Here is a 26,207-nt window from a genome sequence, read left to right as displayed (position 1 = left end):
ACATAATTTCCTTTCATAGAAAGATAGACTAGACATTAGACTGGGTTCGGTCATAGATTTTGTATTTATTCACATATTGTAATCAACTCACCTCTCCTGTGATCAAGCCCGCCGAAATGGGATGAGAGTGATCAGTGATAATGCCTATTAAAGAGTAGACAGCCTAGAACTTCAGGTACTCATGCGCTCCGCGTTGTTTATCCAGAAGAAGAGAGGTACCTTGATGAATAAGGAAAGACTGGTGGATATCCTGTGTATTGTGCCAGGGTTCTCCAGGCACTAACTAAAATGGATACTTGCTCGGAATAGCTTCCTACAATTTCTTGCGTGATTGATTAACCCTTTCCCAGCCCGTAACGCCACAACCCAACGCCAAACTCCAAGCCACATTTCAAAGAAAGACCTTTCATCCCTAAGTTAGACGTGTGTCCTCGAGGTATCCAAACCCACAGGGCCTATTACGGCCGATCGACGTGAGCCAAGGATCATCGAGCAACTCCTTAGCCGTAGCACGCTGCTCAGGCAGCCACGTCAACATGCGACGGGCAAAGTTGATGAAGAGTGCTCGCTCCTGGCCCTCGAGCATGGGCGTCGAGTTTTCAAGTGTAAACATCTCGTTGGGGATGAGCTCGGGGTATCTGAATTTGCCTTGCTCGTTGTAGTACTTGGACAGAGTTCCGCGGTCGGCACGGGCGAGGAGCTCCGAGGGGGGAGGGCCGAGGAGGCGGATCATTTGGGCGAAGCGGGTTTTGTTGGAGAAGTTGCAGTGGCCGGGAATACGGCCGCTGAGTAGGTTAACGTCGCCAAGGAGTTCCCATAGCTGAGGCTGAGTTAGACACACTGTTTGTCTGAGAGAGTAGAGTACATACTACAAGACCAAGGTTCCATATATCAGCAGAGTAAGTCCAGCCAGCTCGCAGCATCACCTCGGGGGCGGTGTACTCTTGGGGCTGGATGTCGTGGTTGTGTTTCATGCTGCCGTGGACGGCGAGACCAAAGTCTGTGAGCTTGACGTAGGTGACGTCTCCCCTTAGATGGCCGAAGCTGTTGCGTGACTCGTAGATAGGGCGACCGCTCCTTTGGATACAGGGCGCTGGGTTGGCTGTCTGGCGGATGGCGTACTCTTCGAGGACGCGGGTATCCTCAAAGGGAACCATGAAGTGGTCGCCCTTGAGATCTGCGATAGATGTAAGTAGCACGCGTGGATGACATGTCTCACTTTAAACTCACCAGTGTGGATAATGCCGGCCTCAGAGTGCAGATAGTCCAGCGACTTGAGAATACTTGGTAGCACAGCTTTAATGGTACGTGGCTGGACCAAGCTTGTAAGGCCACTCTGCTGTCCCAGCATCCAGAGCGGTTGTCGTAGAGGCTCCATTGCCATGCAAAGGTGAGTGCCATGAGGCCCTTCGACCTCGAAAGAATCGAGGACGCCGCGGATGTACTCGCGACCGGGGTGCGACGTTGGGACAGAAAAGATATGGTCTGTCAGGTCAAGCTCCTTGCGGGCCGCGGCCCGAACGGCAGGAGTGTTGTTTGTAATCTTGAGAGAGACATAACGGTCATTCTGCCAAGGAAGCCTGAGACTGTTAGTCAACGATGACGTATGCGAGAGGATACTCACCAAGATGTAGCCCTCGCAAGCCAAACTGTAGAACCGGTTCCCCATCCCAGCTTGGAGATGAGCTCATATTTTCCACCAAGAGTCTCGCCAATACGCGCAGGGTAAAAGTTCCTTGGGTTGTAGTTACCGCAGTTCTCCTCCTCAAAAGGCTTGCCGCTGCGCATGGATGAGAGTTTTCTCAGACTCCGCTCACAGATGGTGACGCCGATGCGGGGGTTACGGGCGAGGGTCCGGCAAAGAGCCGGCGCGACGAGTCCGTACCGCATGCTGAGTTTGTATATCAGTTGTTGATGTTGGAAGAAAGAATCGTTGAATGTTTTGATTCTCGGCTATGTCGTTAAGCCGAGGTGATCGCATATAAGTGAGACAGACAGACAAGCTAACTCGGGCTTCTCCACGATCGACAAACTTTGGAAAAGCCTTTCCAATTCCGGGGTAATGAGGGGCCATCTGAGAGCTTATAAGAAGCTGCCCACACACGTTAATTTTCCGGAGCTGACCGTGGCCTGTTTACTGAGGCATTGTCTTCTGCATTCGGGGCATGTCGGCTAAGTGAGGCCCCGGGCAGGCGGAGGGGTTGGTTTGCCTTGGCATCATGAACTTTCATTGCTTTTTTTGCCAGTAGAAACTCCAAGTTTTTGGGCTTTCTCCGCAGGAGGGGTGGAGTGAGAGATCAGGCCATGGCGCGAAAACAGGTCATGACGGCATGGGAGAGTCTGGGGGAGGGCTGAAGTACCGAAACCTGGGGGTGAATGGCTGGAGATAGTAGGCGTTTGATGCTAGACTCCGTGAGCTGGAAATGAGTTATGGTGTCTCTTTATTCTCCCTTCTATCTCCCTGTTGATGCTCTACTGGCTTCTCAAACCAGGAGAAGCTCACCAAACACCAAATTCCATACTAATCAACATACCCTCTTCCGACCCTCAAAATGCCGGGGCCCCGCATCCATCTTCCCCCATGTCGAAGGCGCTTGGGTCGAGAGCTGCGGGGAACCTGGTGGTTTATCCTTCAATACACCCTCAACCAGAGCCGTTGGCCAACATCACCCCACGCCGGAATGTCGCTGGATAGCTACTGGTGGTTTTCTGGACGTCCCTGGCTGCCGTCCTGACTCTTGGGCAAGCCATCGTGAGACTTGGGGACAAAGAGGTGTGGTCTGTCACCCTATACCTCTCCTTGATTCGGAAACCGAAATGGCTTGACCTTGCCCATTGCTTAAATGCTCGTTTCGTGTGGCATCACTCCTTGTCCATCAGCAGTTGCAGTACATGCAGTATCAAATGATTCCGCGCGCCTTGCTTGTCCGGGGAAGCACACAGGATCGCCCCGTCTCCAACCTGTCTCATTTCCCCGCATACGATCTGGCCAGTCATTATTTGCGCGTGACCTAGCTGCCTGCAGATGCTGCTGGTATTATGCCGAATAGCTCGGAGACGAAACTCAAGCACACCAAAATCCATTTCTGTTCACAGAGCTGAGTTCCTGCCGCTTTAAGCTGAGCTGCCGCTGAGCAAGGGCTGAGGTGGGCTGAGCAAGGAGTTGAGCGAGGGTGAGGGCCTGCTTTTGGGATCACAGATCCCCAGTTCTGGGACCGAAGCCCACAGCAGAAAGAAAAGAAAAAAAACACAGACAACAATCATCAATCAACACACGGCCGCTGCTCATCATAATTACGTTAGGCCTTTAGCACCCTCAGTGCGACACTAAGCCATTAATCATCGTTATCCCGGTTTATTGACAACTTACCACACTAATAACCCATAAAACTGAATATCTAATTTCAGACTGGCGACTGCACGCGCTCGATTAAAAACACTGTCGGGCGTACACGGTTCCGAGCCCCGCCAGCTTCCGCTCCCAGTTGCTCTCATGATCCCCGATCCGCTGCTAGTTCAACCAGAGCCCGAAAATTGGCCTTCATATTAATAAGCTGACCACAAACTGCGTACGTTCGGGGTTGTGTAAGGGAGCTAACCAATGTATGTTGTTGGATTGCACAGAGATGCTGGGTGTAGTTGATAAAATCAAGGTGATTGTTATTGTCATGGTGAGAGCTCCCTAGGGGCTTACAGTATATCCTACGTGATTCCATCTAGGACTTTCAAACTCTAAATCTAGGACTTTGAGAGGTGACCCTGAAGAGAGGGGGAAGCTCCTAATTGTTCCAACAATGTACAAAGTGAAAAAAAATCAAATTATGAGTAAGGGAGATCTGTTCTGCTGTTTACGCGTTTCAAGGCCTATGCGTATACATTGAGCCTGAGATCCCTAATAAGCAAGATCCTAGTACAGTGAACACGTGGTATCTTTAGACTACGTTTCTGGGGCTTAAACAATATACCAGTGCATGCCTTAGGATGATACGCTGTGTCCCAGCTCAATCTTTGGCATAGGACATGACGTTACAGACCAAACTTTGGGACAGTGCATGATATGCTATCACAAATGTTAGTATAGTACGTGGTGTCCCGGAATATAGAATATCCCAGCATATTCCATATCTCAGTACATGATATCGCAGCCTGTCACGAACCTACGTGATTGCGTGACAAAGTGTCCTTGCTACGCGTAAGGGTACCACGTGAGAAAGCACGTGGTGCTGGATATTTCCCCTGAGCCATGGGACAGACCAATCTCGTCCTTGTTTTGATCTCTTTGCACTATGTCTTGTATCTAGAACATACCCCTAATAGTAACTAAACTTCCATCGACTAGTATTTCTCACACAGCTCATATATTGCGAAAGGGCATTGTAACTAGCCATCCTTTAGCAGCAAATGAGCTCCACGGCGCTCGTATTCGACTCAATAGTTTATACTTCAGAACCCGGCAAGAAGGACGTGAACACCAACAAGGAGTAGACCTACAATACCTTACATGCTTGGGCTTGTCTTCGATACATCGGCTGGCCGGCAATTAGACAAAGCACACCGATGTTCGGGTATGTAGGCTGAGGCCATACCTTCAAGCCCACTGTATCATATTTTAAGACAAGGACGATGGCTGTAGCAACTGCTGGTGTTTTTGAAACGAACGTGAATAATTGGCCGAAAACAACCACAAAGCTAAAATAAGCACTGACGATACCAACAGTCAAACACCAAAATGCACATACGGAACCCAATGCGATACGCTTGCCCCTTCGTCGTCATCACATAAAATAATGTCTCTGGGCGCTTTACCGTCGCTCCAATCTTTGTTGCCTCCACCCTGAGCGCCCGTTGCCACCTCCGTAGACCATCTTTTGGTATGGGGTGGCCTTCTGCTCGCGGTCTTTGTTTGCGAAGTGTACGAGAGGTCTCGAAGCTCTCTGGCAGCTTTGTGTAGTCCTAGACATACCGACTCATCTGTCATCCCTCCATCCCTCATCTCCTCATAAGTGATCCTAGCCACGTCCACGCACAATTCATCGTTGACTTCCCACAAGGTACCAATGACGTGGCGAAATCCTGCTAGCTGGAAGGCACTGATCAAGTGTATGCTTTCATCCAAGAACTGCTTGTCATGAACTCGGCCTGTTCCACAGGCTGATAGATAAGCGAGGAATGGCGAAGTCTGACGGAGATTCTGTTCAAGAAGGTTGGCCACCATGAGCTTTCCATCTTCCAAGATCAAGTTGCTTTTCGAAGGATCATGAATGTCGGTATGTCCATGACCAGCGAAATGGAATATCTTACACTGTAGCATCTGCGACATGACGTCGTTGACGCGCCGTCCTGGCTCAACAGTGTTGATTGCCATAGATTCGTAAAGGCCACGCAGCACGTCCAGCTCTTTCGATGCAAAAGGCAAGGGGGGGCACTCAGGAGTGTTGTCCATCGCGACCACAAGTGCCTTTGTAGAGAAGGATGTGACAAGAGGGCGCTGGCGAGCACGGATGATAGCTTTCACAGACGAGCTATACGACGACATAACCCTATCAAGCACTGCCTCAGAGGAACCTCTGCCGTGGCGCCCGGCTGCATGTAGAGGAAACCCGGTCAAAGGACCCGTGGGGATCCACCAGACATGGGGCCAGTTGTTGTCGGATGGAGGCTTCGTGATCCCCAAAGCGCTCAGAATCGGGTTGGCAGTCCCATCCCACAGCCACGCTAGGGCATGCGAACCTCTTAGGTCACCACTCTTCGCCCTGGATTGCATGGTAGAGTATTCCAAATGCAACAGAGCTACGGACCTGATTTGCTTTTGTTCAATAAGGATTGCGTCGCAGCGGTACCGGCTTGTGTTGACTACGATAATAGGACCAAGTTCCGCAGCATTCCTCATTGCGGCTTCGCTCGGTGGGAGTAAGAACCTCTCGAAACCAAGCTTTTCCCGAATAGTGATGAGCAGCCTGTTGAGATCTTTTTCGGCCTGGTAACGATTGTCCAGGTGAGGGGTTGTAGAATACTCTAGTTCATCGTTGCATTTAGGTGTAGTTGGCCTGCCAAATTCATCCTGTAGGCGAATGAACTCCGCCGCGAGCGCAGGATGCTCCTTTCGTAAGTCCCCAACATCAGCTCGTATCTCCTCAATAGATGTTGCAAGCACACCACGACCCTGCTCGAGAAAGTCAAGCGCACGCAACGGCCCTTCGCCAGCCTGCAGGGCTACTGCGGCTGCGTCGGAGCAGAAGCCAGCAATTTGACCAAGCACATACTGCTTATCTGAATTTTGAAGCGATTGTGGAGACAGCAATGGTATAAGATTGATCGCAACTCTTGCAGTCTCATACGCTCGGTGCCAAGCAGGTATGGTGGCCAAATAATGTACGGATAGTCTACCAGCACGAATACGGCTGAGCACTGGTGACGAAATTTGGGCCAGAGCCTGATCCAAGCAGGTAACAGACTCCTCCAGGTACTCTTCGGCTCGCGTTCTGGAATAACGATAACCAAGCAGAACTCCTAAATTAGTCAAACGCCCTGCTCGATCTGGATTGCTTTCCGGGGTCGCTTCCACAGACCGTCTCGCATGGCAGATGGCTTCGTCAAGCTCCGCCATGGCTTCGGTTTTCAAGAAACTGTCGCCAAGCGAAAAGCCAAGATTGTTCAGCCATCCTGCTTGACTCGGGTGTCCATGGGGAGTATCGTTGACAGCTTGTCTTCCAATCTGGATGGCTTCTTCAAGATCGCTCATCTGGCCTGTCTTGGAAAATCTGTGGCTCAGACGTATTCCAAGGTTACTCAGGCACGCCGGTCGATCAGGGTGGCCCTCGGGAAGTGCTCTAATAACTTCCCGTTCAATCCGGATGGCCTCTTCGAGGTCTTTCATGAGTCCTGTTCTCGAATGTCTGCGTCCAAGTAAATCCCCAAGGTTATCTAGCCTTCTTGCTCGATCAGGATGTTGCGACGGAGTCGCATCAACTGCCTGCCGTCCAAGTTCAATAGATTCCTCAAGATCGCCAAGCAACTGTGTTCTCAGATATCTGTGTTTAAGATGAACAGCAAGGTTGTTAAAGCATGTAGATCGTCGAGGATGGTTTAGAGGAGTCACTTCCAAAGCTCTTCGTACATATCGAATGGCTTCCTCCAAATCGTCCATCACTCCTGTGCATGAAAACATGTTCCCAAGAAGAACTCCTAAATTACTCATGCGACCTGATCGGTCTGGGTGATCTGGTGGGGTCGCATCCACAGCTTGTCGCCCATGACGAATGGCCTCTTTCAGATTGTCAATTGCACCTGTTCTCGAGTGCTGAAGGCTGAGGCGGAGGCCTAGGTTGTTGAGAAAAGCCGGTCGATCTGGATGGTCTTCCGGAGTCGCATCCAGTGCTTGCCGTCCCGTTTCAATGGCAATCTCAAGGTCTGTCTCCTCTCCTGTCCTGGAATACCTATCACTGAGTAGGCTCCCTAGATTGTTTAAACGTCCTGCGCGGTCGGGATGGTTGGGTGGAGTCGCGTCAACCGCTTGTCGTCCAATATTAATGGCCTTTTCCAGGTCATCAATTATCCCCGTGCTCGAAAATCTTTCACCCAACAAAATTCCAAGGTCGTTTAGCCACGCTGCTCGGTCCGGATGGCCTTCTGGCGTTATTTCCACAGCTTGTCCAGCATAAACTATGGCTTCTCCGAGACATTCGGCATCCGCTGTTCTGAAATATTCATCGCCAAGTCTGTTTCCAAGATTGTTCAAGAATGCTGCTCGTTGTGGATGATTCACTGAGGTATTCTTGACGACGTTCCGTCCGAGTCGAATGGACTCTTCCAGATCCCCCACTACCCCTTTTCTAGAGTACCGATAGCTAAGGCGAACTCCAAGGTTGTTCAACCATTCTGGTAGATCCGGGTGTCCTTGATGAGTATTGTCGATAACTTGCCGTTCAAGTTGGATGGACTCTTCAAGATCATCCATTCGAGCTGTTCTGCAAAACCTATGGCTCAGGCGTATTCCAAGGTTATTCAAGCATAGTAGTTGAACGGGATGACCCGCATGGCATGCTGCGACAGCTTCTCGTCCTATCTTTATGGCTTCCTCGAGATCATTTATATCACCCGTTAGGGAATACCGATTACCCAGCTGAGCTCCGAGGTTGCACAATAACGCTGCACGCAGCGTACGGTTCTCAATGTCCGAATCTATACTTTGCCGTGAACACCGGATAGCTTCCTCCAGATCACCCTGCACTCCTGTCTTCGCATATCTGTTATAGAGCAGTACCGCAAGGTTGTTCAAGTATGTGCATCGTTGCGGATGGTCTGATGGGGTTTCATCGATGACATGCCGTTGAATTCGGATAGCTTCTTCCAGGTCCTCCATTCCACCTACTGGCGAATGTTTGCAAGCAAGACGGAGTGCAAGATTATACTGGAGTTGTACTTGATCTGGATGTTCCTGTGGAGTGATGGATTTCTCAAGATCGGTTGGTGCACCTGTCGGCAGATATTTGTCGATTGCGTTGTTTGCAATGTAATTCCAAGTCACTTGCCTATCCGAACAGGGCTGTAGGGCCATATTGATAGTTTGCTCTGCGGCCTGGCCTGGTGTTTCATGGCCTCCCACCATTGTGATCGTGGACATCTGTTGCCCAACAAAGAACAGGCCTATCGACAGCGAAATTCAATATAAACATTACGATAAACTGCATGAATAGTTGTTGCTTACCAAGAGAGGGCCGTGCCAATTCTCTTTCAGCTGTGATTCGCTTGCCAACACTTTCAAAACAAGTACTAGCAGCAAGTAGAGCGTGGTCCAGGATACCACTATGTATGGTCTGAGCTAATCAATGTGGACAATGACCCACGATAGCGGCCGCACCCTTGAGGCTCCCATGCCTTATTAATACTAGTTCTAAGGCGCAAGCTAACCACAGTGCCTCGCTTAACCATGCATCTCAAAGCCTGTAATTTTGAATTGGAATTGGAATTGGAATTTCCAACGGACACGTTTCTGCCTTCGATTGGCCCATTCGCGGCTCTCGAAACGGGGCCACGTCACAGCTCCCGCTTGCGTTGCGACTAGCTTTCATAGCCACAGCCTGCTCCCGGACCCCTCCACTAGAAAAGTGCGTGATGCATATTTGCTATCAGGCAACTTTTGCAACGAATAACTTTATAGTGCACTAGCGTGACTCTTTTATCGCAAGCCAATGAGAGCACTCTCCGGGGCCTTTAGCTCCGTCCGGCATAAGCGGCTAGATCTGAGCGAGGGCAACGCTGCAGCCACTATCACATTCGAGCGTTGCAAAGGACCCAATCGTGACTGGATGCGCCAGACAAACACCCGGTCTGCTTACCTTCATTGTTTCTATCCCCTCATCTTGCCCTCTGGCTCGCTTTGCCTCTCATCAGCTGAGCGAATTAGCCACACTTCCCATGTGCCCTCGCAGAGGGCTCAGCTTGCCGTGGACGTCGATCCCTCGCCCGGCCAAGCAGAGCGACAGTTCCACGTCAACATATTCGTGGGAATAAATGGGAACCCAATTGTACAGCAAGCCACCACCTGTAGCATTACTACGCTTTACTCTTCGTGTATACCTCGACTTGATTCTCGTGAAAATCAAGATGACAGACCTGTCTGGGTCAAGACGATTTGCCTTGCTAGTTGGAAATCGACTTTTATATCCACGGAGACTCCAGAAACACTGGAGATAAAGAGCGTGTTATCGACAGGCTGCGAGGATGCGTCAACGATGTGAACGGAATTCATCGTTTCCTGGAAAGCGCCTTTGGCACCGAATTACAGATCACTGCCCTGACATCTTCAACGGCCGAGCGAGACTCCGAAGAGCCAACTGAGGAGTCTCATGTCTGGCCAACCTTTGACAATATCAAGAAACAGCTCGACACGGTACTCGCCGGCACACACGCTGGTGAAATGTTTTTCTTTCATTACTCAGGCCATGGCGCACGACTCCCTAGAATAAAAGGATCTCCCAACAAAGAAACAGATCCTTCGCTACTCACGGTTGACTTTTGCAAGGGAGGGCGGCCAGTACGCAGATGGGAATTGAATTAATGGCTTAAAAAATCAACGACAAAAAGGTCTAGGTTGTCTTCCCTCTCGACGGCTGCTACTCAGGCGGCTCATGGCCCGAAGGCGTTCGATTTCGAACTCCCAACAGATGGACCCATATTCCCAACCCGCCCAGTGACGAGCCCGTTATCGACAAGGCTCCGCCAAAGTTCCCCGGTTGCGACAGTCACCTAGATACGTCCTGGTCAATCAACCCGAAGGGGTTCACACTCATTGCGGCATGCGACAGCCATGAGAAGGGTGCCGAGACAACCAGCGGCACAACAGGCGGAGCATTCACGCAAGTATTTTTTAAAATACTTTGAGCAGAAGAAACCCTCCAATTTTCTCGTGACGTACCGAACACTTCGTGATTTATTGGCCCCCAAGGTGACAGGTCTAACACCGAAAGTGTACGGTCGAGATCGGCTTCTCTTCTTTGGGTCCACGGAGCCGTTCTCGATCACGCCCGTCATCGCAAGGATGGAGGGAGACCGGATCTTTCTTCCCATCGGAAAAATCTACAGGGTTGAACAACAGTTTGAATTTATCTTCCGCGCCGCATCGTCAGCCTCTATCTTAGTGGATTGGATCGAGTTTGACACAAGCAGCGCCGAGGTCCCACCTAGCCTTTCATGCCTTCCCGGTGGAGTTTCGGGGATAAAGCGTTTCAATTTGTGGCGGAACCGCGTTGGGTGCTGCCTTTTGTCGGAGTCTCAAAGAAGCTCTGCAGGATCGGATTGCCAGTCCTCTCCAGATCCTTGAAGGCATTAGAGAACACGATCCGGATGCACTGCACTTGGTTCAACCGATGAGCCAAGAAACAACCCTGTCCCCGTGAAGGCCTGTGGAGTCCCGTCTTCGGATCCGAGATCCGAGGCGGCTGTTGTGTTCCCTTTGATATATTGACAGGTTTAAACTATTAAACCCAAGGCTTGTAAAATCTTCTAGTATCGAAGCTAAAACAGTGATTCCCCTATCCTGTAGGACCAAAATGCTGTGCTACGCGGCGGAGAAGCCTTATTCACCTCCGCTTGCGCTATTTTGGACCAAATGTCAAAAGGCGCGCCCTTGGTGGATAAAAATATCCTCCGCGCCTTCCAATGACTCACGCTGACAAAGTGACCAAGACTCGCCGACTACATTTACTGAAGGAAACCCGATTGCGAGAAATTATCGTAACTGCGCTATTGGCCCTATTTCCCAAGTGAGAGTTGACCTATACTTTCAGCATGTCTCTGGCAACCCGTCAAGATCAGCTCCTATTGGTCCCCTGGGACCCAGAATCCCCAGAGCACGTTGCGAGACTCGTCGAGCAGCGGGTGCAGTGCGGATGGAACATGGAGCTGGTTGAGAAGAAATGGCGTGATAAGCAAAGGTCGGGACACAAGTGCATTTACTGGATTGTGAGTCTTTTACCTCTTTGATCTCGACTTTGATAGTGGGCTGAACTTTGAATAGACATTATCACCTGATGACCCCTGTACACAGGAGTCACTCCAATTACACTTTGACAAGTTCCCGGCGGTACGCATTTGTACACCAAGCTCACGCCGGTCGATGGCTGATCAGTCTCTAGGAGAAAACACCACTAGTCGACACCGCAACTACTATCCGAGCCAAGCCGCGCACGCCTAGTCAAGAGCCGATTTATCCAGTCGGTCACATCTCACTGGATGACGAAAATGTAGAGGCTGCCCATCTTGGCCTAGACTTTCCGGAAACTGGCGTTTACTGGATCAAGACCTTTTACGTTTCAAAAGCCCTGCAGAGCAAAGGCATTGGCCGTGCTGCCATGGATATCGCCGAGGCCATGGCTGTCAACGAGCCGCTGTGTGCCAAGATTTTGGCACTGGACACTCTGCACAAGGATAGTGCTAACAAAATGGCCTTGGAGGAGACTGGCCAGTTACCCAAGGTATGGCTTGCCACATTGTTTTGAGGGTGCAAACTGACAGGTGGTAGACAACCAACCATGAGTGGTATGAACGAAGGGGCTACCGGCTGATTCATAAGCAACATAACCATTACTGGGATGCGCATCGAGAAGCGCCAGATATGTGGACTGTGTTCCTGAGAAGAGATATTGCATAGAGTGTTGGGAATATTTCATTTCGTACAAGTCAGCTTGGTGATAGCCATGGAGGGGTTAGTTATTTGCATAATTGGATTTACTATAACGTACATGATAAGCGAGTGGAACAGACAAGCGAGTGGAACAAAAATCCCTCAACCTATATCATCTCTATTTAATCAATTGATTCCTAACCACCCAGTATATCACAGTTAAATAAAGAAGCTAATATCCTTCTTGCTCTTTAAGCCCTTCAAAATAACTTAAAATTATCTCTCTGATGCGCCGCAAAGATCTATAAAGTTAGTCCTATGATGCTATGGCGCTAGCAGTAGGGCATTCTTTCTCTACGCGATATTATACCAAAGTCACGGAAACTATCTAATCTAGAGGAATAGATTATTATTTAGTTTATTCTCGACCTAGATTTACGAGGATTTCCCCTGTGACTACGTGGTATTAAAGAAATAACTAATTAATTACTTGCTAACTACGACGCGCCACCTATCGGTAAGCACTAGGCTTTTAACTTTATTAAGCGATACTAAGAGCTTAAGACGCGTTTTTTTTATAAATATAATTATTAGAGAGCTAAATATAAAGATCTAGCTATTATTCGCGATTAGTTTAGGCTCATAGAGAATATAATCGCGAAATATAGTATTACCCTAGGTGATATCTATAATTTTAATGAGACTGGCTTTATGATAGGCCTAATTTAGAGCGGAATGGTCGTTATAGGCGCAGAAAGGCATAGAAGACTGAAATTAATATAGCCTAGAGACCGGGAATGGGTTATAGTCATTCAGGCGATTAATACGGAAGGCCAGGCTATCCAGCCGTTCATCGTGGTTACGGGCCAATATTACCTCGCCAATTAGTACTAAGAAAGTAACCTCCCGGGCGATTAGGCTATTGCGACGTCTGAAAATGGCTGGACCGATAATGAGATAGGTCTCGAGTGGCTAAAGCACTTTAATCAGCATATAACCAACTGATTAACTAGTCCCTATTGTCTTTTGATCCTCGATGGGCATGAAAGCTACCACTCGGCCGACTTTGAGATATATTGCGAGGAGAATAATATCATTACGCTTTATATACCGCCTTATTTATCTTATCTGCTTTAGCCTCTTAATATCGGGTGCTTTAGGCCACTTAAAAAGGCTTATAGTCGAGAAATAAAGCATCTAATTAGATACTTTATAACCTACGTTTTAAAGACTAAGTTCTTTCTAGCCTTTTATGCCATATATTAAGCCACTATAATAGAAAGAAATATTAAGGGAGGTTTTAAAGGAGCCAGGCTTATTCCTTTTGACCCGGAAAGTATACTCTCAAAGCTTAATATATAGCTATAGACTCCAACGCCGGTTAAGAAGGGGGCTAAACCCTCTACTTATTAGGTCTTAAGGACCCCAAAGACTATGCTTAAGGCTAGATCTTAGTCTAAATATCTTAAAAGACGAATTAGAAGGCATTAAAGTAACTCCCTAGAGTTAATCCTTAAAGCCCTGAGGTCTCTTGAGAAGGGGACAAAGGCAGTTATGCATCGGGTTGCCTTACTAGCTGCTAAGAATAAAGACCTTCGGGAGGCAAATGAGATACTTAGTCGGCGCCGAAGGGCAAAAAGAACCCGGCTATAGAAAAGAGGGGTTATGACGGTAGAGGAAGGAAGGCAGGCAATTGATTAAATGGATATTGATGCGTAGGTAGTGGCCGAATCATCGCGGAGTGGTGGTCAAGGGAGGTCGGCGCGACCAGGGGTTCGGCATTGTGGTGTCTGCGGCAAGCCCGGCCATAATATAAGGGCCTGTTAGGTAGTGATTGAGACGTCTGGGGAAGAGTATAGCGATAAGTTTTAATTAATTAGATAGTTTATTATATTTTTATAGCGATTTTTATTTTAAAGGTTAAGGAAAGTGTTCCACTCGCTTATCTGTTCCACTCGCTTATCATGTACGTTAGACAATACAAGCTCTTTATATCCCTTAGTAGACACCCACGGTGTATTAACACGAACCTCGAGTATTAGCCTTCTTAGCATACTGGGAGAAGATCCCTGATTCGCGCACTATAGGCTCAGCCACCCTCCACGACTGGGGATGTCGATATCAGACCAAGGCTTTGAAAGATGTGGCTCTGAAGATGAAAGTTAGTCCTTCACTATTGTGTAAATCGAGTCAAAAGGGTGGGGCGGACTTACATGCGTAGAAAATAGGCCGACAACCTTTGAGCCGGTTGGTTTTATTGCCCTCCATCTGATCCTGTTTGACATAAGATGCTGGGGGGATGTGACCTCTCGGCCGAAATTTGTTCGGAGCTGTAGGATGTTGCGGTGGTGTTAGTGAGCGTCAATGAGAAGTCGTAGGACGTATACCTTCAACCCTATTACATAGCCCGACATCTCTTTGACCTCGATGCCTACTAGCTCCTCGCCCCCGACGCTGTCAATAGCCATGGATGTTCTTTGGTAACTGTCTCTCTGTTCTCTTGGGGGAATGCTCCCAGCGGGCTCCATATCGCCCAGATGCTGGTTTTGCGAGGCATCGGCGTAGAGAAATTCCATTTTACCGATATAGGCACCGTTAAAAGTCCAAATGGCAATCTCAACCAGACTTGAGATGAAATCCCCCTCGGATCCACCAAATAGGACAGTCGAGATGATCGGGCCGGAAGAATCTTGTGAGTGATACTCGTCGTTTCCGTCGAACAACAGATGATCTGGTGGCACATTGTACCAGAGACGGCTGTTTCGCCATTCATGCTTGCTCGGGAGGCCGTGAGGCTTATTCCGGCTGAGTGAAACCATTTTGAGAGCCTGAATGGAGTAGTACAAGATTAGCCGCCATCAAGGTGGGTTGGCAAAGGGTGAAACCAACGTCGAATTCTGCCCGGACGGCAGTAATACCTTCGTCCTCAGCCAAGTGCCACTTTGGAAAGCCTCCTGGTTCCCCTGCCCAAGGAGAAACTGTCCCATCCTCAGTAACGACGGCGATTGACCTGATACCAGACGTATCGAGAGCCAGTTGCCATCCCTGTATACGCTGGGGGGTGGAAAATCGGATGGGGACGGTTTGATCTTGGTGTATATATCCTAGAGCATCATGTTTTCCATCTTGATAGATGAATATGAGACCAGAAACAAAAACACCCATCCCTGTGCGAACGAGAGATACAGACACGCACTGGACTCGAAGCGGCTGCGAAGTATGGAGAGTTCGGACTCGCAAGACTCGACAGCCGCGGTGAAATCTCGCCTCTGGGTCAATGATTCCGCGCTTTGCCGTTTGCCAAAAACTTTCTTCTTTGGAGGACTCGGCTGGCATGAAAGACTCGAACCAACTCTCCAACGGGGACCCATTACAAGGAGTATTCACCATCTGGGAAACCGTTGTTTGCAGGCACTTTATAAGCTTCCAGACGCGTCTTCGGCTAGCCATGTTGGGACTATCACGGCTCAGAGTCCGAACGGTAAGATATAGCATCTTCCAAGATTTTGGAGGGTTGTGAGAAACCTCGGTTATGTGCTCAAACTGGTTGCCCTGCCGGAATCGTGATGCCCAAAATGTTGCTGACAAGTTCAGCGTAGCAAAGACTGGGGACGCAAGACGTAGGGAGTGCACATCGCGAGTGGAGAGAATGGTGAGGACTTGTTCAAGGAGCTCAGGGGCTAGGCGGGAGAATATGTCTTTCTCTAAAGAGAGATTGGCAATTGTAAGGCTGTATTGAGAAGGGTCATCCTGGAGGTGAAGATCGTTCTTGATGGCATCTGTAAGACCGGGAAGGTGCAAAGGATCCGATCGAAAGTCTGGAGGAATATAGAAAAAGTCGGGAAAACAACTTATCAGGGTTGAGACCGATCCTCTATGACGGAATGCCGCGGCTCCTCCATAGGTATGGCCCCAATTGATGATGCCGTCCAAGCCGATGGGGACGGAAAGAAGGGCACCAAAAAGAAGATTCAGATCCGGCGTAAAGGTTTGATTGAGCAGGTCCCAGCAGGATGAGTGAAATGCCCATCCCCAAAACGCCTGTGGCTCTCTGACGCGGTACTCTGGAGGTATCAGGTGCTCAAGCTGGAATATCCGCAACTCGACGTCAATCATGGGTCCTGGGCCGAGAGGGTCGTCGTAGCGCTTGTCGGTATCCCTCGGAACAGAGTCAACGCCAACCTGGTCAAGTTCATTACAGATGCCGACCCCGGACAATTTGACGTTGTCCCAGTGCGTGGCCTCGACCCACACTGAGAGGGGTTAGATGGTTGTCTCTTTTGAGGGGAACCGTCACTCACCGGCTCGGAATTCCTGGAGCCATGGTTCATTGGGTAATCGGGTGATGGGGATTCCGCATAGGACGCAGTACCTCATGGTTGTACCCGGAGTCAGCTTCGGTGGAGAGGAAGAGTCAGGGTCGCGTTGGAGGGCGTTTCAGGATCCCAGCCATGATTGACATAAGCCTTAATAATCAGGCACGCACATCTCTGGCCAATCTCACCGTTATCCAAGATCAATACCTGCAAAAATGAAAAACGGGAGTTTTTGCCCAACCACATTATGTTTTTTCCATATCTAAAGAACCCTACCATGCTAGGCTACCTACTTTACTCATGTATCAAATGAGTGGGCCACTTCTGTGGCACCGTCCAGGATCCTGGTGTAACTTCATTCTAGAGAAGGATAATTTACCGATTTCTTAGATGTGTTAATGGTAGCAGCGATGGTTCCGGAAAAGGAGTCAGGTAGGGGCATCTAGCTCAGTTTTCCCATCGAGGGCCAGGCTTCAGCTATTACAAAGAATAAATTATTAACATATCGTAGCATTATATCCTAATGCTAACACAGTGGCCTTTTTCCTAGTCTTTCTGCTGCCTGCAGTAGAAGACTCATGCCTAGCTGCAGGGCTAGTAAGATTACCCAGCTTTTCAAACCTCTGGGTCCCTTCCTGCCTCTTAAAGTATCCCCCTCACCCGAGCATATTACCCTTCGTTCTCTCTCTCCTATCGGCCACCGTTTGGAAACACAACTTTGCGTAACCTGTTGATCTAAGGTACCAATGGTTGATAATAAGGGGTGAAATTCTCCTCTATGGTCTTGATGAAGTCACCTTCATAGACAACTAGTCCTTTCTTCAAGGTGGCTAGTTGTTCCGTATTAGCAAAGTTCCACTCATTAAATCGTTCAACTACCCTGCCCCTGTCTGCCCCGTTGTGGTGGAGGCATATCCAGAACAGGACCCAGAAGAATGACTCGAGATCGTGCATGAAGGAATGCTGCTCGCCTAGGGGTGCCCCAATCGCCATGAAAGTCCTTGTCCCGGTTTTCCCTTTCGCCCCTGACGCTGCTTAACGTGGTTCTTTGATGGCCAGATCCAGGCCAATCAAGAAAGCAGGCCACGAAGGATTATCATCATCCTCGTTGATCATAAGATTATTGATCGAGATATCCCTATGGAGTAAGCCTGCCTTATGCAAAGACTCGTGTCCCTCGATGCAGCGCTCAAACGCCACCAGCAGAGCGGATCAGGAGCTTGTCTTATAGATAGGTATTCCATAATCTTCAAGAATAACACGACGATGTACTCGATTTGGCAGTGTAACCATGGCTTCAGTTGGGGGCACGGAACGGAATCGCTTGCTTGGAGGAAGATGGGCGCCGGTTTGGCTAGATGACCGCTTCTTATTGACGCCGGTGCCGCTGCGCCCTTCCCTTGATACGCTAGGTTCTTTGTTGCGCGGCGCAGGATGTGGCGGACGGAAGTTCGAAGCTCTCGTGCTATCAAGACCACGCCGAGTATTACTCTTAATATCGTCATTTATCCCAAGTATCTAAACCGTTTCGTGGTGATAATATCGAGCCACATTGACGACTCCTTTCTCAGTTGCTTCACGTAACAGGTTGCCTTCCTCCTCACGCTCTGGGTATTGCCAAGAGTCCTTAATGACAAGCAGCTTCTCCGGGTGTCCTTCCGGATGAGCTTTCCAATATGTTATCGATCGACCAGCTATGCATCGAGCCCGCCGCATCACCCGGTCGATGATGATTCGCTCGGTTAAACCATTACGCTCGATCTCGATGAATCGCTCAAGGTTTTCCGAGATAATGGTCGGATCGTATCTAAGTTCCTCCTTGCTCATCCAAAGAAAGCCAAGGATAGTGCGAACAAACTAAATTACGTCGTCATTGATATTAAACTATTTGGACGCGATCCCTCCGAGTCGGTCAAACACCTAAACCCTCATGAGAGATCCGCACAGAGTAAAGCCTAAAACGAAGCGGCGAGTATCCTACGCGACGAGCACCTCCCTTATATACCTCCCAAGATCAAGCCAAGCCTCTGAGGTTTTATCGGCGGAAGGATTGCTCTTGAGCTCTCCAGGCACGAGAATCGGGACCAATGGTATTTCAAGTCCTTGCCGGCTCGAGGATCATCCACAAACCCAACATCTAACTTTCTTACCTCCACAGAGCCATCAACCGGTTTATTAGGCTTAGCCAATGGCCTCCGTCGGTGTTAATATGTCGTGGATATGTGGCTATCTGCGAACGCTACCAGCTTCTTGGTGAAATTATCAAACCAGCTCAGGATGTCATCCTGATTTATATCTTTAGGCCATGCCTTCTAACCGTCCTTTTAAAGCGGATTACTATCTTCGCGGCATCGGTTAAAGAACGCCTAGGACGCCTCTCAAGGTTGGTTACGCCTCCAAAGTACGTATCGTAGAAGTGAGGGAGCCTAATATATATAGAGCCGAGCTCCACTTTCAGCACATCGTCAACATACTTACGGTGCTCAGATAAGTTCATAAAGCTGCTCGTATTCCGCAGCCAAGGGGTTTATTAGAGGGAAGAGGCCGTTAGGCGGGGAGGCAGAGTCGACTCGGTGACGGCAGGGTAAACGAGATTCCAGATAATATCATCATTTAGATCATCGGCGAGGGCGGCTTCTAGAAGAGGCTTGATGCGGTCGTAGTCAAAGTCGTCGGAGGCGGAGGCGGCCGCAGAAATGAGTCTGAGGAGATCACTCCGGAGGTTCAGACCACTGCCGCTAGAGCGAAGTAGGCGTCATATTGGAAGGCGTTGAAGCGCCGCCAGAAGGTCTATGATGGGGTTCTGAAGATCTATACCTAAGAGTTAGAAGAGGACGAGGAGGAAGAATGTCAGGCTACCTGGTAACTGTTATCTTCTCTGCCGAACTGTTCGAGCGCTTGGGTGCAGGGAACGCCCGCGCTTTCACATATAGACTTGGAAGAAGCGCGAAAAGCGTCGAGGCCATTCCCGATTGGATTATCTTCAATTATCCTGGACTGCGGCGGCTGGACGCCCATGGCGGCAGACGAAGGTGCGTAAGGCTGGATAAGATAAGATGGACAGGATAGCGTTCAGGCGTTCATGGCAACCGACCCAGAAATATCCGGGAAATCTTTATTCCGTGATTAATAGTTGGCTTTGGCTCATTACTCGTATCTTATGTTCAGGGATTTTATTTAACGTACTTGATAAGCATGCCGATCAGACAAGCATGCCGATCAAAAATCCCTTAACTTATAACTATTCTACTTAATCAATTGATTCTCAACCACGTAAGATGCCACGGTTAAATAGAGAGGCTAATATCCTTCTTGCACTTTAAGCCTATCGAAATGACCTAAAATTAAGTCTCCGACGCGCTATAAAGGTCTACTAGGTCAACTATAATACCCTCCACGCCCGACATAATAGCATATCTACGCGTTGCGATTGGATCCCTAAATCACGTAAACTATTAGATCTAGAGGAATAGATTATTATTTAGTTCATTCTCGACCTAGATTCGCGAGGATTTCCTCCGCAACTGCGTGGTAATAAAGAAATGGCTAACTAATTGCTTATTAACCGCGACGCGTTACTAGTCGGCAAGCGCTGGGCTAGAAACTTTATTAAGTGATATAAAGAGCTTAAGACGCGGTTTTTTCGTAAATATAACTATTAAAGAGCTAAATGCGAAGATCTAATAGTTATTTATAATTAGTTTTAGCTCCTTAAGAATATAATCGCAAAGTATAGCATCTAATTAAATAATATCTATAACTTTGATGAGACTAGCTTTATGATAGGTATGATTATAAGCGGAATGGTGGTTATAGGTATAGAAAAGCGTGGATAACTGAAATTAATTTAGCCTAGAAACCGGGAATGGGCTATAGTTATTTAAGCGATCAATGCGGAAGGCTGGGCGATCTAGCCATTCATCGTGGCTGCGGGTTAATATTACCTCGCTAACTAGTACCGAGAAAGCAACCTCCCGGGCGATTGGGCTATCGCCACGACTTAAAATGGCTGGACTGATGACGAGACGGGTCTCGAGTGGCTAAAGCACTTTGATCAGCATATAATCAAGCGATCAAATGGTGCCTATCGTCTTTTGATCCTTGATGGCCATTTTGTTGGAGGAACAGAACACACCAACCACAGCCAGTTTGTATGGTCGTGTAACTTTTCTCAAAGACTTCTGAAGAAGGATCCCACACACTTCTCGGTGAGGCAAACACAATATAAAATAGTAAGGGCAATTGATCAATTGATAGCAACGGAGATTTGGTCAGAGAAAGAGCCCAAAAGCTGCTCCTTTCTCATTGACCATGATGACAGTGATGATGATGCTGATGGCCGAAGGCAACTGGTCTCTGACCTTTTTCTACGTACAGGAAATTGCTCAATGGCCCAAAATGGCTTAGCACCTTTTTCCCCCAACTCACCATGAAAGTCACCACTCGGCCGACTTTGAGATATATTACGAGGAGAATAATATCATCACGCTCTGCATGCCGCCTCATTCGTCTCATCTACTCTAGCCCCTTGACGTCGGGTGCTTTGGGCTACTTAAGAAGGCTTATGGTCGAGAAATAGAGCATCTGATCAGATGCTCTATAATATACGTTTCGAAGACTAAGTTCTTTCTGGCCTTTTATGCTATATATTAAGCAACTATGATAAAAGCAAATATCTAGGGAGGTTTTAGAGGAGCTAGAATTATTCCTCTTGACCCAGAAAATATGCTCTCAAAGCTTGATGTGCAGCTACGGACTCCAACGCCTGCCGAGGAGGAAGCTAGCCCCCTTACCCCTTGGGTCTTAAAGACCCCAAAGACTATCATTAAGGCTAAATCTCAATCTAAATACCTTAAAAGATAAATAAGAAGGCATTAAAGTAGCTCCCCAGAGTTAATTCTTAAAGCATTAAAGTCTCTTTCTAAGGGAACAAAGGCGGTCATATATGAGATGATATTGATAAGGTCTGAGATCCAAGACCTTCGACAGGCGAATAAGACACTAAGCCGGCGCCGGAGGGCAAAAAGGACTCGCCTATAGAAAAGAGGGAAGATAACTATAGATGAAGGAAGGCAAGCAATTAATCAGATGGATGTTAGTGCGTAGGTAGTGGCTAAATCGTCGAGAAGTAGTAGTTAAGAAAGGTCAGCACCACCGAGGGAAAGGCGCTATGGAATATACGGAAAGCCTAGATATAATATAAGAATGTGTTAAGTAGTTATTAAGATATCTAGGGAAGAGTATAGTGAGTAGTTTTAATTAATTAAATAGTTTATTATGTTTTTATTGCGATTTATATCTTAGAGGTTAAGATATTTAATTAGCATGCTTATCTGATCGGCATGCTTATTAAGTATGTTATTTCTTTTTTAATTTTATATTTAAAATCTATTAAAATTTAATTATACATCTCTTAGCTCTCTTTTGGTAAGTATTCCAGACACTTGCGAATCCCCTCCAGACGCTCACCCTTGCCCCAGTCAAGGATGTTCTGTACATACTTGTAGAACTTGACGGAATGCTCAGGAACTTGAAGGAGGAAACTGTCGACATCCGCCATGTGATAGTCCTGCTCATTCTGCTTCCATGAGACACATACTCGTGCCTCCGTACAGCGAATGGCAATGCTGAATGCAGCGCTGTTGATTGGATGGACAGTGTCGTTCGTGCACTGCTTCACACGACGGTTGAGCTTTTCCACCATATTAACACAAGACGCTGACCCTCCCATACATCGGTTCATACCCGCCAACATACTCTCGCCACGCTCGCCTCCCATGAACTCGACGACCAAGAATGGATACACGAGTAGCTGATTATTGGCCATCATCTCTTCTCCCAGAGACCACAGCTGGTCCCACTGCTGGGGAAAGGCGTTCTCCTGTTTGTATCCATAGATCGCGTCCGGCACAGGGGTGCTGACCTCGAAATTGGATTCCGTCCTGCTTGGAAGATGGCGCCTGGCCATTGGTTCTCTGTCGTCGCGTTTGAGACAGTGAAGCGATCTAGGGTCGAAGAAAATGCGAGTTAAGAAATACCTTGCCACTTGTGGCTTTGACGCACCTCCATGCACGAGGTTATGGAGTTTTCTGTCTTGCAAAACCGCATCTGCCTCTGGGCCGGGAGAGTCACGGTCCTGGCGCATCTGGTTTACGAGGTTGGTGATGTGCTCTGGAGTCGCGTCGCGTCGATAATCCAAGTAGATGCCGTTCCCCTGCAGGTTATTGCGCCGGTAAAAGGCGCCCTCCTCAAGGATTCTATCCGAACAGGACCCAGTGAAGTTCGATCTGTTGGCCCATGAGGAAGTTCCGGGCGAAGGAAGCGTTGGCGTCGTGAAGCCGTTGGCATCCCGCGTATCTTGGTCGGAATCAATAGATTCAACCCACTTGAGAATAAACGAGTGCTTCGAAGTGGCGGACTGCTGCATGCTCGTTATTTGAACCTTTTTCGCAGGCGAAGGTAAGACTTGGGACATATTTATGGTTTACTTATTCTTTATCCATATTATTACCTATAGTTAGAGGGGGATAATCCAACACCTTTGTTCTGGTTTTCCCTTACTGGCGTGGCAGCAACTAGGTTGGGTGGTGCGCGCACCTATTTTTGGTAAAAGTAGTTGGGGGATTGAGACCTGTGTTTCGCGAAGAAAGCGCTTTGTTTAAAATTATAAATAACTTAGCTTAGAGACAAAGGCAGACATGGAAACTAAAGGCTTCAGCGTTAAGGAAAGGCAGTCCTGGGCTCCGCCCAACAAAGAAGAGTATCCAGTTAATCCAGGAGCTCTTTTATATTAACTCGCGGCTTCACCCCCTGGTTTTAGACAAAGACAATGCCAGCGTAAACTAGGACCAACCATTTAGGTCTTTATCGTGTTATAATTAGGGACAGAATGGCATGGTTGATGTTGTCAGCGAGCAGCGAAAGCGCCGTGTTTGGCTTTGGTCGATTTACGCTGTTGCTGTAGGCCTCAGTCTTTGACGCTACCCTGGACGAAAGTGGTACGGCAACGAGATTTAACGTGCGGGTAACACGCCCTTAGAAACGCCTGGGTGGGATGGCGTAGAAGACGCGAGTTGAACTAGATCGCCTAGTCAAGCCTTCACATTCTCGCCGCCGAATGACACCCTCTCTGCCATCGTCATCAAATCCTAAGAAGGGATCCCAGAGGACTCGAAGAGATGGGAAGCTCGACGATGGTAGAATTTGACACTTTTACCCGGGTTATGGGATACGGCAAGGCCCTAGCTCGAGATGTGCCGTGCGAGACCCATCGACAAGCGTTGTTGTTGGGCAGTATGAGGAGGTTTCGTAGGCACCTGTGGTTCGACTGCATCTTAACGAAGCTACCCCTCTTTATGTATCCTCTAGCATCCTCATCATGTGGTGATTGGCATAGAACCACGTCGCGAGCTCTGCACTGGGCTGGTCTATCCCCATGTCAAATTCTCCTGGTTCAAACTGGTTGGTCCTTGATTCGTACATGGGCATTTGACCTTGTGCCGCATCAACAGGTTGTCCACTGCTCGAAAAAGGCAGCATACCTGATAAATTTGCCACATCATGATTGCTTGCCCCCATGTGCGGCACTGATGAAGGCAGTTTTGGGTTTGGCGTGCAATACCCGGCTGACCCCGTTCCTCTCGTATCAAGCATGGCCTCTGGTGTCGCAGCAGCTCTTATGTTGAAATATTTGACCGCGACATCGTAGAGAGCTTTGAATATGCTCAGCTGCTTCTGGCACATGGAATACTGGGACGGTTCTGTCACCGTCTCAAGTGTGTGGACCAGGTCTCGCAGACAGGGCAGATCGGATGGATCAGACGTCTCTATCATGTGACAGAACAAGACGATAAAGGGGATGAATGGGGATTGGAGAAGCGTCCTTGACAGCAGAGTTAGAAAACCTGGATCCATCGACTAGAGTCAAGACTTACCAGTTGACATATAGCAAGAAATAGTTTGACTGTTTCTCCGTGCTGGTGAAGATTTCAACACACTTCTCGTGCTCCTTGACTGCTTGTCTGGCTGTGGCGATGCATTCGTCACAAAACACCGAACCGCCAGGCTTTGCAGGGGGAATGCTTCGGTAAATGAGGGTGAGCATGGACAGGCTAGTAACCCGCTCGCTACGAAAACAAAGCTGGCTTAAGACAGTGCCAAGTTTACGAGATACTTGATCTTCACATTTGATCTGGAACAGCGTTATTCAGTCTTTGGATTCATCAGCGGGAAAATGGCTACTCACCTGTAGGTCGTCCTCGACCGCCATCAACCTTTTGGTCTCGTCGGCCAAGGCTCTCGCTCGTGCGGTGCGAACGCTTGCCGGCTGCGCGAGAGAAGCCGGGCTGTAAATCTCATCGTAGACCCGACCTTGCAGGGTTGACATTCCGATCCAGACGGGAAAGGCCTGGCTGAAGAAACTGTGGCTGAAGAAGGGGTCGTTCAACACCTCAGGGGTCATACTCGGGACGGTAATGTCGTTTTCTCGGATGGTGGAGGAGCGGCCAATGCGGAGGGCCAGCATCTTCTCGGTCGTATAGATGCACCAGAAAAGCCGGGTCTTTTGGTTCTTTGACTCTGTCGTCTCTTGGTCCAGCATCATGCTGCTGTGAAGACCGAGGGATTGACTGAGGTTGGAGGCTGCACATATGAAGTTCCATGCTGCTGATGGCTTGCACCTTTGGATACAGTACAATGACTGGGGCTGATGAGTACGTGGGGCTTGTTTTCGGGAGATTTTGGGAAACTCACTGCCATGCACAAGGCTAATACGTGCTCGAGTGTCGCAGGCATATGAAAAGGGAGCCTAGAGAGAACTGTCTCGAGACTATCTCGGCATATGATGGACTGCGCAGTGTATTCTTTCTTGAGACTCTCATCTTCCACTACATTGGTGCACTCGCAAAAGAGCCAATATAGACCCAAGTAGAAGATGATGAGATCTGCCTCTGTGACCGGCCCCGGAGAACATACTTTGATGAAATGTGTGGTGAACTCGGGTATCGTCTGAAGGTCCATGAGCCAGAGGATTTGGATTGGAGTACTATCTTTGGAAGTGTCAGTTGCCTGGGATTCGTTGCCTGTACGCAAACCTACCTTGAGCCATCCGGAGACACGCCATCGCCTTTTCGGTGGAAGGCATGGGAAGTTTACGAAGACTAGTCCCCGGAGGAAGTGGCAAAGCATTTGGATAAAGATTCTCGACAGTGTCAGACTCCTGCTTCTGGGCATCTATGACACCCCTGAGGGCATTGAGAACCGAGGTCATCTCGAGCGCAACTTCGGATGAGGAGTTGTTTCTGACCGAGTTTTGGAGGAACTTTGTCGCAAAGACGGCGTGGGCAAATAGAGACGACTCGCCCTCATACTCTGGCTTGGAAGAGTACGGAGGGGATTCGTCGACGAAGCTGAGGTCGGACGGAGTTGGCTCTGAAGCTGCAGGCGTCGGACGGAAGGCGGCTTGAGATGTCTGCGGATTAAGTGCAGTACCGTGGTATTTGGGGCCAGATTGATTGAGACTCAATTGTTGGATAGTTTGGTTGAGTTCCTCAATTCTGTTCACGATGCGGTCAATCTTGTTCTCGCTGTCGAATGTTGACGTGGTCAGCTCAGTTGGAGGAGTCGTCTAGATGGACTCACTAGATGCTGGATATTAGAACGCGTTGGCGTTTTGTCCTTGGCTTTTGACCTGAAGGGAAAATGCATTGCGCCTTGGTCTTGATGCAGTGGGTGCATGGGTATACGCGATCGCATTTGACCTGAAGATG

General features: G+C 48.7%; 5 protein-coding genes across 5 annotated transcripts; 1 reads left to right on the top strand and 4 right to left on the bottom strand.

Annotated features, from left to right (window-relative positions):
* Positions 1 to 412: 412 nt before the first annotated feature.
* LRP88_04855 (uncharacterized protein) lies at positions 413 to 1,890 on the bottom strand (the record flags this gene model as incomplete). Its single annotated transcript, XM_083241421.1, has 4 exons — positions 413 to 820; positions 870 to 1,177; positions 1,231 to 1,567; positions 1,651 to 1,890. The coding sequence occupies 4 exons, from the start codon at positions 1,888 to 1,890 to the stop codon at positions 413 to 415; spliced, it is 1,293 nt and encodes a 430-aa protein (XP_083102569.1).
* A 9,399-nt stretch (positions 1,891 to 11,289) lies between these two features.
* LRP88_04854 (uncharacterized protein) lies at positions 11,290 to 12,065 on the top strand (the record flags this gene model as incomplete). Its single annotated transcript, XM_083241420.1, has 4 exons — positions 11,290 to 11,463; positions 11,519 to 11,584; positions 11,637 to 11,965; positions 12,023 to 12,065. The coding sequence occupies 4 exons, from the start codon at positions 11,290 to 11,292 to the stop codon at positions 12,063 to 12,065; spliced, it is 612 nt and encodes a 203-aa protein (XP_083102568.1).
* Positions 12,066 to 14,475: 2,410 nt separating this feature from the next.
* On the bottom strand, positions 14,476 to 16,501 carry LRP88_04853 (uncharacterized protein; the record flags this gene model as incomplete). Its single annotated transcript, XM_083241419.1, has 3 exons — positions 14,476 to 14,952; positions 15,512 to 16,377; positions 16,426 to 16,501. 3 exons carry the CDS (start codon positions 16,499 to 16,501, stop codon positions 14,476 to 14,478), a joined length of 1,419 nt encoding a protein of 472 aa, XP_083102567.1.
* A 5,352-nt stretch (positions 16,502 to 21,853) lies between these two features.
* Positions 21,854 to 22,867, bottom strand: LRP88_04852 (uncharacterized protein; the record flags this gene model as incomplete). Its single annotated transcript, XM_083241418.1, has 1 exon — positions 21,854 to 22,867. The coding sequence occupies one exon, from the start codon at positions 22,865 to 22,867 to the stop codon at positions 21,854 to 21,856; it is 1,014 nt and encodes a 337-aa protein (XP_083102566.1).
* A 1,779-nt stretch (positions 22,868 to 24,646) lies between these two features.
* Positions 24,647 to 26,145, bottom strand: LRP88_04851 (fungal specific transcription factor domain-containing protein; the record flags this gene model as incomplete). Its single annotated transcript, XM_083241417.1, has 4 exons — positions 24,647 to 25,138; positions 25,192 to 25,487; positions 25,537 to 26,020; positions 26,080 to 26,145. The coding sequence occupies 4 exons, from the start codon at positions 26,143 to 26,145 to the stop codon at positions 24,647 to 24,649; spliced, it is 1,338 nt and encodes a 445-aa protein (XP_083102565.1).
* Between the last annotated feature and the right edge of the window lie 62 nt (positions 26,146 to 26,207).

Source organism: Fusarium phalaenopsidis, assembly GCF_050370095.1.
Source record: "Fusarium phalaenopsidis strain FUZ10S chromosome Unknown contig_32292, whole genome shotgun sequence".
NCBI lineage: Eukaryota > Fungi > Ascomycota > Sordariomycetes > Hypocreales > Nectriaceae > Fusarium > Fusarium phalaenopsidis.
Note: the sequence above shows the minus strand (reverse complement) of the source record. Positions and strands in the feature narration are given on the sequence as shown.